This window comes from Hippopotamus amphibius, chromosome 5 (assembly GCF_030028045.1).
Source record: "Hippopotamus amphibius kiboko isolate mHipAmp2 chromosome 5, mHipAmp2.hap2, whole genome shotgun sequence".
Classification (NCBI taxonomy): Eukaryota; Metazoa; Chordata; class Mammalia; order Artiodactyla; family Hippopotamidae; genus Hippopotamus; species Hippopotamus amphibius.
This window is the reverse complement of record NC_080190.1, coordinates 94109310-94125893: the sequence shown is the minus strand read 5'-3', so window position 1 is coordinate 94125893 and position 16584 is coordinate 94109310. Positions and strand designations below refer to the sequence as shown.

The 16584-nt window shown below is 46.9% G+C and overlaps 1 protein-coding gene across 12 annotated transcripts in view; it reads right to left on the bottom strand.

Moving 5' to 3' along the window:
• SPIDR (scaffold protein involved in DNA repair) overlaps positions 1-16584 on the bottom strand; it is a 337463-nt gene that overhangs the window by 14666 nt on the left and 306213 nt on the right. For 8 of the 12 annotated variants that reach the window (XR_009053672.1, XM_057734363.1, XM_057734366.1 and 5 more), the window contains 5 exons: positions 9325-9409; positions 8236-8379; positions 8085-8144; positions 4539-4743; positions 3439-3585 (listed from right to left, as the gene is read on the bottom strand). Coding sequence is in view for 11 of the 12 variants with exons in the window: in XM_057734363.1 (XP_057590346.1) it covers positions 3439-3585; positions 4539-4743; positions 8085-8144; positions 8236-8379; positions 9325-9409 (641 nt within the window). In the remaining variant the exon portion in view is untranslated. The remainder of the gene's footprint in view (positions 1-3438; positions 3586-4538; positions 4744-8084; positions 8145-8235; positions 8380-9324; positions 9410-16584) is intronic. The other 4 variants (XM_057734367.1, XM_057734369.1, XM_057734364.1 and 1 more) reach the window with 3 other exon arrangements.

Sequence of the window (16584 nt, the reverse complement as noted above, 5' to 3'; positions counted from 1 at the left end):
AGAACAGCCAAGACGATAACGAAGTGCTGCGCTGGAGGACTGGCCGCAATCAGGACGGCGTCGAGACAGCGCAAGAGCAAACGCTTCAGCGCAACAGAACACAGAGCCTAGAAACAGACCCACATAAACACAGGCAGCTCATCTCTGACATTTCAGTCGAGAAAGGACAGTCTTTTCAACAGTGTCAGCACAACTGACAAACACATGGGGAACAAATGAGTCTAGAAAGAGACCTTACACCTTTCACAAAATTTAACTCAAAATGGATCATAGACTTAAGTGTAAAATGCAAAACTATAAAACTCCTAGAAGAAAACAGGAGAATATCTGGGTGACCTTGGATCTGACAGTGAGTTTTTAGATACAACACCAAGAGCACAATTTATGGAAAAAAGTTAATGTTGGACTTCATTAAAATTAAAACTGGTCTGCAGACACTGTTAGGAGAATGAAAAGATAAGCCACAGACAGGAAAAAAATATTTGCAAAAGACCCATCTGATAAAGGACAGCTATTCAAAACATGTGAAAAAACTCTTAAAACTCAACAATAAGAAAATGAACAAACCGAATCAAAAGTGGACCAAAACCCTTCACAGGCACCTCCCCACAGAGCACACGCACACGGCAGGTAAGCACATGAAGGATGCTCCACATCACCTGTCAGGGAAACACAAACTAAAATAGCGACAAGATACCGTCACACACCTGTTAGAAAGGCTGACCATCTAAAACCCTGAGAATACCAAACCCTGGTGAGGACGTGGAGCCCAGGCGATGTGACCTCTCACAGAGCTCTGCTCTGGGAGCTCGAGGCCGACTTTACCGGCCCAGGTCTCCCTCCACTGCCCAGGTATCGCTCTGCGGGCAGCGCTGTGCCTCTCCGGACAGGCTGCAGTGGACACTGGATCTCTATCACCTGGGCTCTGCTTCCTGACACTGCCCTTTGGTCATCTTGTCTGGACTCAGAGTGTCCAGTCTCAGCCTCACGTTCTGACCCTCTGAAGGGCTACTTTCTGTGGTTGCCCCCACCACGCAAGGAGGGAGCACAGCTTCTCTCTCATTGGGCTGCTGCGCCTCTGTCTGTTTATGATGGTGGCCCACGTGAAAACTATCTACAACAGCAGGGATACACCCAAATCACAGAAAATAGATGTTCACCAAAAGCCCTCACATGAATATTCACAGCAGCATGAATCACAGTAACAAAAACACGTGCATCAACTGACGACTGGATAAACAAAACAGGGTCTCCCTGCACGATGGAAGAGTTGGCCACAGAAAGGAATGAAGCCTGAGAAATGCCTTGAAAACGTTCTGCTAAGTGAAAGCAGCCAGAAACCAAGGCGCATACAGTGTATGATTCACTCACACGAGTGTCCATGAGACAGAAGGCCGCCGAGCGGGAGGTGGGGGCTGGTGGGGACGGGCGTGACTGCTGACGGGCACAGGGTTTCTCTCTGGAGCTAGTCAGTGGGGATGTTTGCACAACTGTGTGAACACACTAGAAACAGTGAGCTGTACACTTTAAAGGGATGAATTTCATCTCAATGACACTATGACTGAAAACTAGACTGCCACTTTGTTTTCAAAGCCACTGAGATGACAAAAGCCAAAATGTAAAATAGGAGGTGGCTGCACAACACGTAAATGGACTAACTGCCAGTGACTTTCTCACTTTGAAACGGTTACTTTTATGTTTTGTAAATCTCACTATAAATTATTACTTTTTAAAATATGAGGTTCTTCAAAAATATCAGCTCTTCTCTCTGTCCCCACAAGAGTCTACACATTCTCCTCTCTCGCGTCTCTGTGCTTCTTACTCCCTGGCTACAGGTAAGAGTGGGTCAGGTTCCAGACCCTCCTCAGGGAGCCAGCTCTTCAGGTTCGTTTTCTCATAAAACGTGCTCCAGGGGGCAGTGATGACTGTGTTCTCTAAGGCCAAAGTGGGCGGGTCACCTGGGGGCTGCTTCCTCATCCTTCCCTGCTCTGAGCCCGGGAGCGACCCTGCTCTGAGAGAGGTGAGGGGACAGGAGCCTCTCGACAGGCAGCTGGAGGCCACAGGCTGTGGACAGGCTGCCCAAGTCTGCACGGGTTCGGCCCTCAGCCTGTCCACCAGGTGCCTGCTCAGCCTCCAGACTCTCGGCCTCCCTCACACGTGCTCCTCCAAACTGCCGCGCGATCGTCTTCCTGCCAACAACCAGCCCCTGCTTTGCACCAAAGTCGATCCGTGGTACTGAAAGCGCTGCTTCATTTAAGACAAAAATCTGACCATTGCACCTCATTAGCATGGCCGGGGACAGCAGAACAGGACAGGGCCAGCCTGCCCACGACGGCCCACCCCGCCCTCCCCAGCACACAAAGCTCTCACGGCTGTCCCGGGTTTTCCATGTGCCCTCACACCTGCCTGGAGGGCCTTCACCAACTCTGCCTGAGCAATCCTGACAGTCCTGGGCCCCCCACCCCTGCTGTCACTGGTTCCAGCCCCCAGCCCTCAGCCAGCCCCAGCCCGGGGCAGTGGCAACACTGAAGTCTGCCTTCTCCATCAGCTCATTTACTCCTCAACAAGGCTTTAGGGTCAGTCCTGTTATCCCTGTTGCAGAGATGAGAAAGTGGGGGCCCAGACACAGGTGACAGGTAGAGTCTGCTTTCTTCAGGACCACTAGGCTGTAGCAGTTACATTTTGGTACTAACAGTAAAAGGAAATGCAAAGAAGGGAAGATCCAAACGGCCTGAAGACAGCGAACACGTGCTCCATCTCACAAGCACATGGCGACTGTGGACTCCGCACCAGTGGGATCATAGCTTTTGCTGTTCATAAAAGCCATGATGGGCTTCAGGAATCTAAGGGTCCCAGGGTGGAAGAGACAGGCCCTCAATGTTACTTTTGGAATTTCTATACTTTCTGGGAATTAATTCAGCATATTACTTTCACAGATGTTCCTGCCCTCCATCCACATCTCACTACCCCGTACTGCATTCATTTTCCTACCTGTTAAGTTTCCTCCTGACTAAATCTACTTCCTCCCCGTCTCGCCCTTCCACTCTGGCTGCTACCTGAGGCCCCTCCAGCCCCTCTGGATGCCCCTGCTGCCTCCTCCCAGACTCTGGCACTTACTCACCCACCTGCCCTGTCAGCAGCCTTCGTGAGTCCTGCTCTCCTCCTGCACTCCCCTCACCTGACCAGCTCGCACCCCACCCCACCCCCCCCGCCACTACCTCGGCTCAGGGCTCCTGATCATGTCTCCCATGGGTGAGGTCCTGGAGACAGGCACTCGGAGCACTGGAGGCTGCCATCCTGTATCTGGTCATGTCTTTGTGACTCACGTATCCAATGCCAGGTACTCAACAAATACTCGCTGAATAAATGAGTAAATGAATATAAAGTAAGTGTGATATTTAAGAAAATATATCTCTTCCATCAAGATCGACTACCCACCTTGGACGCTGCAAATGGAGTTGACTCGAGTGACAGAATCCAGCTCATCCAGCCTCACAGGGCCCATCAGCTCCCAGGCACCAGAGGCCACACCCAGATGGGGCTTTGGAAGCAGGAGGACGGTTCGTCCAACACAAACAACCTGACCTGCCAATAGAGACACTTCAGATTATTGAAGCTCTAAAGTTTGAAACAAGCGAGTTCTCCTGCCAGTAGAGACGTGTCCTTTGCCAGCCTCCGGGGAGCTGGGGGGAAGAGGGAGCCAAGGGCACCACTGTGGGGCCCCCGTGTGTCCAGAGGCACAGCACTATGCAGAAAGGAAGCCCAAAGCCTTGTGCACTAAGCTGTAAACACACACAAATATTAGGTTCAAATTCAATTCAGAAAGGCAAATTTTGTGTCATGCAAGTTATACACTGAAAAATACACAGTCTAGGCAGGATCCTACTTTGATTCCTGGAAAAAAGCACTGACTGATCTAAGCATGCAGTTAGGTCTCTGTATCTGCAGGTTCCGCATCTGCAGATTCAAACCAGCATGGATTCAAATAACAGTGGATGGAAAACATTTGGAAAAAAGTTCCAAAAAGCAAGATTTGAATTTGCTGCACGTCGGAAAGTATTTACACAGCACTGACATCATATGAGGGTCTTGTAAGTGATCTGGGCATGATTTAAAGTGGAAGAGGATGTGTGCAGGTCATACGCAAATACCACTTTACAGAAGGGACCGGAGCACCTGCAAATCTTGGTGTCCGCAGAGGGGTGGACACCGAGGGACGGATGCACGTGCTTAAATGTTCCAGCCTTTTATTTGTTTCAAAAAGTGATGCTGCAGGCAGTGGCTACAGGTGGCTTCTGCACCTGTGAGTGTGACCCCAACAGACCAGGCTTGAGTGACCACCGGCACCTCCTGCTGCGGTGCTGGCACTGCATGCAAGGGGTTCTGTGCAGGTGGCTGTCGCAGGGGTCTTGTCCGCAGTGGACTTTGGGGATGGGGCCTGCAGTTCCACAGCAAGACAGAGGCATCGAGACTCCACAAAGCCATTTTTGGCATCTCTCAGTCACCACATCAGAGCTGTTGGGAAGAGGAAAGCATACCTTGGTCTCGGAGAGCATCTCTGAAGAGGAAGCTTGGGGAGGTGGCCTCGGAGAGCGCGTCCCGGACTTCCTGGCCCAGCACGCACGAGGTGGCCACACACACAGGCAGGGTTCTGGGGAGGCCCGAGTCCTCACCCTGCGTTTGTAAAGTAACATCCGTCACCACCAGCCACACCTCTCTTGGCTCCAGAAGCAAACTGTTTACCTATAATTCAAAGACACAGTCAGGCTGTGAATTTAGCAGCTTTTCATACATCCAAAATCATCTTTTGAAAGCAATAATCTTAGATGATTATTACTAACACTAACAATTTCTGATATCATTTCAATAAGTACTTCAAAACACGCAATAGCCTTTGCATGTCTTGGTCACCAGCACCCTGGACGTGGCTGAGCCCTGTGAGCTCCCACCTTGCAGCTGTTTTGAGGGCTCCTTTGCTGGGGGGGAGACCTGCCCTTCCCTGGCTCCACTCTGCTTGTCTTCTGACCCTCCGAGGAAGAAGCCATGCTCTCCCTCCCAATCCCATGTTCACACACCTAGGATGTTAAACATCACACTGTTTTACAGTTAGCACACACACATTCTTCTCTCCTGCTAGAGGTGCATTTCCCGAGGCTCAGGAATTGTTATGAACTGTTTGTAACTCCCTCCCCTCCTCCACCTCCCCCGCCCCACTGATTCACATGCTGAAGTCCTACACAGCACCATGATGGGAATGGGAGATGGGGCCTTCGGGAGGTGATGAGGACAATGGCATTCTGCCATCAGGATTCAGTATATGCGAACAGGGACAAGGATTTGGCTGGGAAGACCCTTGTGGTCAGCAGGGCTGGGTTGTGAGAACCTGGCTGGCATGAGGTTCAGTTGGTGCTGCTGGCGTGGATGGTGTGGTCAGGCTGAGGATCCCACATGGCCAGCTGACATGACTGGGCAGAGGAGGGGACCGGCATGGTCAGGAGCTGTGAGCTGGGTGGAGGAGGCAGCTCACACGGTTGGGAGGTTGATTACACACAGGAAACTAGAGAAAGTTACAGTGAGGAAAATGAGAGCCAAGTTTCTCACTGTTAGATAGGCAGTTAACACGGAAATGAGGAAGTCTAGAGTCACTTCTGTGGTGACGGTCTGGTGTTGGAGGGACTGGTATAAAATCATGATTTTAGGAAGAGACAGATCTAAAGAAAGAACAGATGTGGATTTGTAAGTGTGTGCATGAGTACGCACACGTATTTCCTTTTTCTGTCCACTGAGGTGGCCCAGAAGCAATGACATCCCACAGCAAGGAGCCCACCTAGTAAATGCCATTCTCCATTAAAAACCAACCAGGGTGGGGCTTCCTAGGTGGCGCAGTGGTTAAGAATCCGCCTGCCAATGCAGGGGACACGGGTTCAATCCCTGCTCCAGGAAGATCCCACATGCCACGGAGCAACTAAGCCCGTGTACCACAACTATTGAGCCTGTGCTTTAGAGCCCATGAGCCACAACTATTGAGCCCATGTGCCGCAACTACTGAAGCCCACGCGCCTAAGGCCTGTGCTCCACAACAAGAGAAGCCACTGCAATGAGGAGCCTGTGCACCACAACAAAGAATAGCCCCCGCTTGCCTCAACTAGAGAAAGCCAGCGTGTAGCAACAAAGACCCAACACAGCCAATAAATAAATAAATAAAATACATAAAAAAATAAAACAGAAAACAAACCAGGGCTCCTTAAGAGATGGCTGACTCCACAGGTGAGAAAGCACAAGATGAGTCTGAAACATCTTACTGTGTCAGAAAGCAAGGAAGTACTTGAAGAATGATGGGGACATGTCCAAAGGACACAGGAGCAGCCTGAATCTGGAAGGATTCAAGCATCAAAATAAATGAGAATTACAGATTACAACCTGCTGAATAAAAACTGAATCTATGGGTCCACACTGAGATAAATAAGTGAAGGCACAAATAAATCATGGAAACGCAAAGTCCCTAATCATAGCCGGTGCTAACTAACAAATGCAGAAGAAATGCTGGAATTACAAAGTTACCATTTGGCCACTATCAGAATAGTAATCCAGGCAAGAATCATACAGGTGTTAAAACAAGTGGATAGAAGTGTGATAAGAAATTGGATATTTATACAGTCTTAAGCTATCTTTCCACAAAACATCTGCTACATAGTTATTAAATAATAAGTATGGAATACTTACTATTTAAATTTAGAGTGGAGAAGTCTGGAAAATACCATCCTAGTCAATTGATAACATAACACAGCACTGGGACAACTCAACTGTGTACCTCCTGATATGAAGACAGTACTTTTACACGGTGTTCCTGTCAAAAAATGCATAACCTGCATTTATTCATATCAGGCAAATCTAAACGGAGGGGCATTCTATTAAGTGACTGCCCTCTTCTGCAAAAGTGACAAGGTCATAAAAGATAATCGAAGATGAAGAGATGTTCCATTTGAAGGAGATGAAAGAGAGAAGACCGAGGGACATGATCCTGTACGGGACTGAGGAGTTACAAAGATCATCGGGGAGCAACTGGCAAAATCACTTTAAAAAATGGCAGATATCTCAAAAAGAGCAAAGATTTCTACAAGATTATCTAAAGGTGGGAGTTTATCTGAAAACTTCCTTCACGCTCCGCCTCTGGCCCAGCTGCAGCGCTGGGGGCAGGAGCAGGTGAGTGAGGGCCACGAGCTTGCTGTCCGTGTCCTGCCTGTAGGGAATGGCTGCTGCACTGTGAACCACGGCCGCACGGTGAACCGCTGACATCTCAGCCTCACTACTGGGATGTGTTTAGGGTAACAGCCCATGCCCGGTGCCAAGCTTCAGAGCACCCGAGCATCCTGGAGATGGCCTTGGAAGTAGGAGGCACATCAGGAGCTGGAGCCCACCCTCACCGGGGGCTGTCCCCTGCCTGTGGGGCAGGGAGTTGGGGTGGCTTGCAGGGAACACTGCTGGTGACTAATGTCAGTCACCCCCAAGTTCTGGGAGAGGTGTTAATTCTCTATCAAATGACTACAAGTGAACAGAGAGTGGCTGTGACACGTGGTCGTCCTGCTGTGAGTTAAGGTCCAGTGGAGATTTCCTGCAGGACTGATGCTGTGCTTGCGGGCCCAGAACACCTCTCCCCTCGCCTCAGCCGCTGACTTGGGTGCCACCCCATAGAGCTGCCAGAGGCCTCCCAGGGACCACAGGCTCCCCTTGACTGTGGAAGAAAGAACTCTTAGAAATGGCTGAGCTCAATCCTGAGACTCCAGCTTTCACCCCAGAAATGAGGTTTCAGCTGCTTTTTCCTTTCTACACCCTGCCTGTGTCAGAAAGAAGCTGATGTGCCTGGGCTGAGAACCAGTGGGTTATACCTGGTGGCTTCACACCCAGTGCTTCACCAGGGGCTGCAGCCCCATCTGCACAAGGAACGGATGTACCACTGCGTCAGCACAGCACTGCACAGCCGAAAGGAAACAATGTTTTTCTCTTCTGGTGCTCCAGCAGTGTGTGAGAGAACTCATTGTTAACAAGCTGTGCAACCCATTATGAGAGAGAGAGAGACGGATTACCTGCGGCCTTTGGTAAATCACTCTGGCATAGAAACTGCAACGGCTACAGGGGCCATCCGTCTGGAAAGGTAATGAAAACAGTAAGTAACGTCTCCCCAAGCTCACGGACACAGCAAAGTAACTGAGACCAAGGTACAAACAAAGACGCCACCTGGAGAATTTCTCTTAAGAACTGGGGAATCGGAGGCTGGTAAAGCTTAGAAATGGGGTCTTCTTCAATTATATCAATCTGTCCCAGATTTGGACGAGCAGTGAGGATGTAACAGAAGCTAGGAGGAGGCAGATGAGTTTTTTCCTGTTTAAAATGAAGGCAAAAGTAGAACATGAATGTACTGTTAAAAGACTCAAATGCACTATTAATATAAATCTACTCTTTAATGGAGACATCTTTAATCACAGACATGGACTATTTCTCCAGAAGGCTCTGTAAGAGACAGGTTATGTTGTCTCTCTCTGGGACCAAGCTTAAGAACTTCTGTCCTTCGCTGTTTATTACCGATTCGAGATTATATTTCAGAAGTTTATTCTTCAGTACACTGAAGACATCATTTAGAAACTTCTTCCCTGGAAGTAATCTAGAAATGGCATTTCTGATCACCAGGCTGGTGGTCTAGCACAGGACAGAGCCACTGTCTCAGCCTGTGCTAGGAAGTAGCTACCACACAAGCAAGGTGCCCCCGGTTCTCAGCTTGGGGAGCTACAGCCCAAAGGAGTCACTGCCAGCCTGCTGGACAGGGCTTAGGACGGGGACGAGGGACACGTTTTCACTGGTCGATTTTGCTACCTGTGAGCAACTACCTACCATAAACAATGTGATGAGGAAGGAAAAGAAAAATCCCTGGCTGAGCTGGGGGTTGAACCAATACCCATGGATTTCGTTTACTGAGTTTCTGCTCTAACTGGTGACTAAGTGTTGGTTCCACTACTGACTGGAAGGTGGCAGGGAAACCACCCGCTTCTTGTTTGGTGTGAGGCTGAGACCCTCAGTGCGCAGTGGTCCGTGACGATGGGGGCAAGAGACATCATTGTAAAGTAACCCCAGGAAGCACGCACGCAGCACGTGTGGAAGGCAGTCGGGCTCCAGCCTGCGAGTGAGGCGAGGAGCCTGGCTCACATCCTCTGGACCTGGTTTTCTCGGGGGTGTGCACTGTGGGATGGCACTGGCTCCGCAGCTGGTGGTCACAGAGCAGGTGCAATGGCGGCTGGGGGATTGGGGGGAACACTTAAATGTTGGGCTTACCTCGTAGGCTGGGCCATGGCCTGGTACTTTCAGAGGCGCCACTGAAGTCCACATGGTGTCAATCAAACTGAAAAGCTCCACCATCCTGGAAAAAGAAGAGATGCCTGGTCAGTGAGCTGGTCGCATGCAGACCTGCTCCACAGCCCCATTCAGGAGGAGTGTTGAAGTCCGGGGCACACAGACAGACAGACCTTGGAACCTGACTGCACGAGAACAGGAAGTAGACTTCATTAAATTATGATGCATCTGATATATCTGGAGAAAACTCTAATTTGAAAAGACACACGCACCCAATGTTCACAGCAGCACTATTTACAACAGCCGAGACATGGAAGAAATTTAAATGTCCATTGACAGAGGAGTGGATAAAGAAGATGTGGTACATATATACAATGGGATACTACTCAGCCATAAAAAACAAATGAAATCATGCCATTTGCAGCAACATGGATGGACCCAGAGACTATCATACTAAGTGAAGTAAGCCAGACAGAGAAAGACAAATATCATATGGTATTACTTACATGTGGAATCTAAAAAAAATGATACAAATGAACTTATTTACAAAACAGAAATAGACTCACAGACATAGAAAACAAACTTACGGTGACCAGACATGAAAGGGGTTGGATAAACTAGGATTTTGGGACTGCAGACACACACTACTATATAAAAAATAAACAACAAGGACCTACTGTATAGCTCAGGAAACTATATTCAGTATCTCATAACAATCTGTAATGGAAAAGAATCTGAAAGAGCATACACACATATATGTATATGTATAACCTAATCACTTTGCTGTACACCTGAAACCTTGTAAATCAACTATATTCCAATAAAAAACTATAAAAAATTATGATGCATCCGCACAATGAAATATGATGCAGCCACTGAAATGGTTACACAGAAAATGTTTAAGGACATGGAAAGATATTCACGATACCCTGCTAAGTGAAAAGTAGACAACAAACTATGATGTCTCTCTCTTAAAGATAAAAAAAAATGTTTTTAGTGGTTATCTGAGTAGAAATTAAAGGTGATGTTTATTTTCTTCCTTTGGTTTATGTATTTCCCATATTTTTCCAAGACAGGTACATGCTACTCATAGAATAAGAAAAATTGTCAATAAGTTACCTAAAATAAAGAATATAGCCAGACACAAAAAGACAAATAGTGTATGATTCTGCTTATATGAGGTCCCTACACCAGACAAATTCACAGAGACAGAAAGTAGAAGGGTGGCTGTCACGAGCTGGGGAGCTAGTGTTTCATGGGGACAGAGCTGTACTTTGGGAAGATGAGAAAGTTCTAGAGATAGATGGTGGTGATGGTTGCACAACACTGTGAATGTACTTAATGCTACTTAAAAATGGTTAAGATGGAACCTTTTATATTATGTACATTTGACCACAATTTAAAAAAACCCTGTTTTAGATGCAAAAAAAATAGAATATATATCACAAAGGCTTCTTAGATTTTGCCTTAAATTTCAACAATGTTTATACATAATAATGTTGTTGACTTTTTAAAAAGCTTGTGGCCTTAATAATTAATGTAACATATTCTTATTTCTCTCAACATTTAATAGGAAGTACTATTTTAAGCCCTCAGGATCCAGCAGTTAACAAAACCGAAAATCTCATGACTGAGAATAAGGGTCTCAGCATAGCGGAGAGCAAGACTCAAAGCTTCTCTACCATCTTTTGGCCCCTTACACTGATCACAACAGAAGTGTGGTCCACAGGGCGTGGCCTATAGCCAACACCAAGATTCTGGGTCAAAATCAAGCACAAAAGCGGTAAGCAAAGGAGGACATGCGCGTGAAAACTCCCCCTCCCCTTCTCCTGGCAGCAGCTGTTTGTGCACGTGACTGCACAGGGCTGGGTGACCAAGGCCAGCTGTGGCTCAGAAGCAGCCGGCTGGACACGGGGTCCGCTGCGCCCCTCTTCCAGAGAGTGTGTGTCCGCCTGCTTCTGCCCTGAACATCCTGCTTCCTTCCACACAGCTCCCTGAGGGACGGGCACCAAAGTGCCAGCCCAGATGAGGGGCTGGAGACTCGGTGGACGAATAACCGGCCCTCACACAGTCTCACACTCAGCCACATGACTTTTGAGAACCGTGCGTAAACAGAGGCACATGGTGCGTGGCGTGCTAAGCTTGGCGTCTGTCATTCAGCACAACGGCCTCAAGATCCACCCAAGCAGCTGTGGCATCAGCAGCTCGTCCTTTTTTACAGCGGAGTGCTGTCCATGGGGTGGATGTGACACAGCTTTCTGACCACTCACCTTTGAGGGACATGGGGGTTGTTTCCAGTTTGGGGCTATTACAAACACTTGGGCACAGATTTCTGTGTGAATGCAGATGTTCGTTTCTCTGGATAAATGCCCAGGAGTGCGGTTGCTCAGGTAAGTATGTTCAGGTTTTAAAGGAACTTTTAAAGGAACTTCCCACTCTGTTCCTGGGCGGCCACACCCCCTTACAGCTCCACCAGCAACACAGGAGAGACAGTTTCTTCACATCCTCACTAGCATCCCACGTTCTCACTGGTTTTCATTTTAGTTGTTCTGACAGGAGCGTGGTGATATCTCACCATGGTCTTGATGTGCTTTTTCCTAAGGAGAGTGATGTCAAACACCTTTCCATGTGTTTATTTGCCATGTGATGTCCTCTGGAAATGTCTCTTCATGTCCTTTGCCCATTTTCTACACGAACTGTGTGTGTTTACTGTTGAGTTTTGAGGCTTCATTATAATAGTCTAAGATATAAGGTTTGAAAATATTTTCTCATGATCCATAGCTTGTCTTTTCATTCTCTTAACACGATCTTTTGCAGAGTAGTTTTTAATTTTGATAAAATCCAACTTACTGATTTTTCCTTTCATGGATCACGCTTTTGGTGTCACATCTCAGAACTCTTTACTCAGTAGATCCCAAAGGTTTTCTACTAAAAACTTTACAGTTATATGTTTTACATTTAAACCTAAGATCTATTGTGAGATATGAGATTTAGGTTGAGATTAATTTTTTGCCCATAAACGTCCAGTTAGTTGAAGACTATCCTTCCTCCATCAAGTTGTTTTATTTGCACCTTAGTCAGGGATCATTTGACGATAATCCCACAGGCCTCTTCCCATATAAGTTTTGAAACTGGGTGTGATTCCTCCCACTGTATCCCTTTTCAAAATTGTTTTATCTACTCTAGTTCCTTTGCATTTCCAAATCAAGTTTAGAATAGGCCTGGATATATCTACAAAAATTTTTGCTGGGACTGTAATGGGTATTGCGTCAAGCTGATACAATCTTTTGGGGAGAACCAGCACCTTTACAACGAGACGTCCAATCCATGAACGTGGCATACTTTTCCATTTGTTTAGATCGTCTCTGATTTCCTTAATCAGTGTTTTGTAGTTTGCAGCACACAAGTCCTGACATGTTTTGTTAGATTTACACCTAAACACTCCTTTTTAGGCAACTGTAAATGCTACATTTTAAATTTTGGCTTCCAGGGGTTCACTGCTAGTATATAGAAATGTGACTGATTTTTGAATATCAATTTTGTATGCTACAACTTTGCTGAACTGACTTATTAGTTTTAGGAATTTTTTTTTCTTTTGTAGATTCCTTGGGATTTTCCAACATAGACCATCATGTCATCTGAAGGAGAGAGTTTTATTTCTTCCTTTCTGATCTCTTTGCCTTTCCTTGCCTTATTGTGTTGGTTAGTCTACTTAGCACTTTTAAAGCACCTTATCAGAATCTGATATTTAACTTCTGCTTTTACACACGCTGATACAGAAAACACCCCGAGCGAATACCCAGGACAGCGAGCATGACAAACAGCACCTGGAGAGCACTGGGGGTGCTGTGGGCAACAGAACCCGGCAGAGCTGGGTGAAGGGAACACGGCTGACATTTACAGGCCAGACTCACTGCCCTGTTCCCTCAGTTGCAGACCAGTTTCTCTCATTTCTTCCCTCTTTCTCCCCCCGCCCCAGTGATGAAACTACTCAAAGAAAAGTTGGGCCAGGACAACAAAAACTACAAACCCAGGTGGACTTGCCAAGAAAAAATAACACGCCCCTTGTCATTCTGTGCACATGTTCTTGAAGCTAAACGCCTGGTTTTACCAATGGGACTGGCTGTTTTGGTGAGTAAAAAAGGTGGCAGAATACTACTGATAGAGTCAGACTTCTCTCTTATTATCTAATTATTTGCTAAGCCTGCGAATATAAATTTCAAATACTTTTTATCTTCCATATAATCTTGTGAACAAATAATGGAAAAAAGATACCTTGATTCCTCAAGAAACAGGTCATACTCTATCTGCCAACAGGCTTTTCCTCCATCTGGCTTCATTTAAATCTTAGACTTTTAGAAAAGTTACCTAAAGATGAGCTTTCCTAGTGGGAAAGGTGGGTCAACTTGAAAACCGATCTGTGCAGAGAGCACGTAAATGTGGCTGGTGAGCAGAGCATCCTGGAGCGAGTGCACGCTGCAGCCCCTCACTCTCCTCAGAGAGTCTCCTGTGACCCAACCCCTGCAGGACCTCCTTCAAGGGTCAGCTCTTCTACTGTCTCCAAGGCAAAGGACACCCCTAAGTGTGACCAGTGTAAGAGGTACCTTCTCACATATCCTCACTTGGAGAAACCCCCCCAGGAGAGACGGATGAGGATGGCTGCACCACACTTTCTGGATCTAACTGGACTGACTGAAACTTGGGACTACAACAGAGATGAGGGGGGGTCAGCAGGAATACTGCTCCTCACGCCCTCAGGCCTCAGGGCTCTCGCTCCCACTGCCCACATTTCTGGAGATGGGTGTTCACTCTGCAGGGTGCTGAAGCACGATGGGGTGCAGACTGGATGCCTTTCATCTGCACTGTAGGCGAGCCCTGAAACCACCTGGCCCCGTTATGCTCCCTGCAGGACTGATTCTCCCACTTCTAAGCCTGCAGCAGCTGGAGCAGCGCAGGCTTTCTGGGAGGGCGCAGCAGCAAGAGGTAGCTGGAAACAGCCAACCACCCGGGATACACGCCTTCTCCAGGCTGAGACATAAGCGTGGCTAACTGAACACCTCTTTCACGCTGCAAAGGCCTTTTGGGTATTGATTAAAACAAAATAAGACAACATTTTCCAACTCATTTGCAGTAAAAAATTACAAATACAGAGCACAGTAACTAACTTCAAAAACATTTTCTGATTTGTTGTTTTAATAATTACCAGCTCCCTTAAAAAAAAAACTGCAAAGATTACTAAGGGTTAGTACACAAATAGAAATATTTACATGGAGCAAAGTTCCTTATTTCTTAAATGAGAAAACCCATTGTCTTGCCTGCATTTTGTTGTTTGTTGGATATTCTGGAAGCTGTAGAAGTCTAAGTAGAAAACACACAAATGAATCACGAAGGGAGGGGACCAACTTGAGGCCATCTCCGGAAAAAGTCTCACAAGTTCAGCATAAGAGTCTGAAATGATGTCAACACTCAGGTGTTTCTCCTAGACGCACGAGAGCCCAGGTTTGCCCTCTGGGACAACAATGGAGCTGAGAGCCCGCGTGGGCAGGCCCACCACTGAATTTACACCTGAGAAAGGCAGCCTCTACCCCTCACCCCCGCGCTCTCGGCTGCTACGACCAGTAGAAGAGGACCAGGGTTAGTCCTGGAGCACCCACAGCAGGGCTGCCTGGAGCAAAGAAGAGGCCACGAGAGCAGAGTGCGCCTGGGGATGACTGCAAGAGGAGCTGTAGAAACATCACAAATAGACCGGGAAGGAGCAGGGGCTCCGGCCTCACCACCATCTGAAAGGATGCTGAGCGTACATACTTCACACAGATCTGCAGACAGATGCAGCCTCTCTGTGCCCAGGGTGATGCCCGCGTCACCTAGAAGCAGGCCCCAGGCTGCAGCCCCTCGGGAGGAAGCACGGTGGTGGGCTCTCCCTGAGCTCACCAGGTCCTTCCCAGGCGCACCCGCTCGCCGGGCCTATTTTCTATGTTATTTTAGAGTTATTTTCCCATCTGATACTGCCTCGTCTAACTACTCCCAAATCTTCACTGGGTAATCTAAGACCACTGGAACCACTTTCTTTTGGGTGTGGTAGAGTGGAATTTGCTGGAGAAGATTTAAGTCACCGTGCTGACATCACCTTCAAATGGGACGCAACCTGTTCACCAAGTTAATTCGTCCTCAGAGATCTCAGTATTCTCTTTTCAAACCAAGCATATACACTGGGTGTAAAATGTTCCTAAAATTTTCCATGCAGGTGCTAATTTCTCTGTACCTACTGTTATGTAGTACTCACGGCTTTCTAAGATTATCTGGAGAAGGAATATTTCAGACAAGGGGTTCTCAAAGTGGGGTCTGGGGATGCCTGGGTCGGCAAGACCCTTTCAGGGGACCCGCAAGGCCAGAACTATTTCCTGAGACCTTATTTTCTCTCCTCTCATGAGTGTACAGTGGCGTTTTCTAGAGGCTACATGATGTACAATACACAACAGATTGAATGCAGAGTGACAACCCTTTGTTTTCTATTAGTCCAGACATTAAAGAGATCTGCAAAAACATAAAAAATGCTGCTCTTCTCACTAAAGTTGTCTTGCTTTAGAAAATATTTTTCATATAAATGCTATTTATGTTATTATTTAATGGGTTATTAGGATTTTTAGCTGAACTAATAAATATTCACTTTTTTCCATTTTATTTTCTAAAATAGTAATTACTGCTTAATATAACCACATTAAAAAAAAACTCCTTGGGGTCTCAATAATTTTGAAGAGTATTATGGGGTCCTGAGACCAAGAAACTTGGAACTGTCCTTTAACCCTCAGTGCCACTCAAGATCCACTCTACCATCTACCTCCCTCCCTGTCTCCCTCTGTGTCCTCGACTGTCTTGCAGAAGGTAGCCTGTGTCACCTTATGTCCTTTTATGTCACCCCTATACACACATAAGACAACCTTGAATGAACTAAACAAACTTTTGCCTTGATACTGAAATGCATTTCCTTCAGAGGTTTGGGATGCTAAAGCAGACATTACCAGATGGCCCAGATTATGAACAAATTGACAGAAGCCATGGCAACCTTGAGTTCCTGAGAAGGTTGGATAATCACTGTAAAATACATCATTATGCTGGTGAGATAGTAAAATGGGGCAGTCACTTTGGAAAACACTTTGGCATAGACCCAGCAATCCCACTGCTAGCTATCTACCCAAGAGAACTGAAAACTTATGTCCATATGTGCATTATGAATGTTCACAG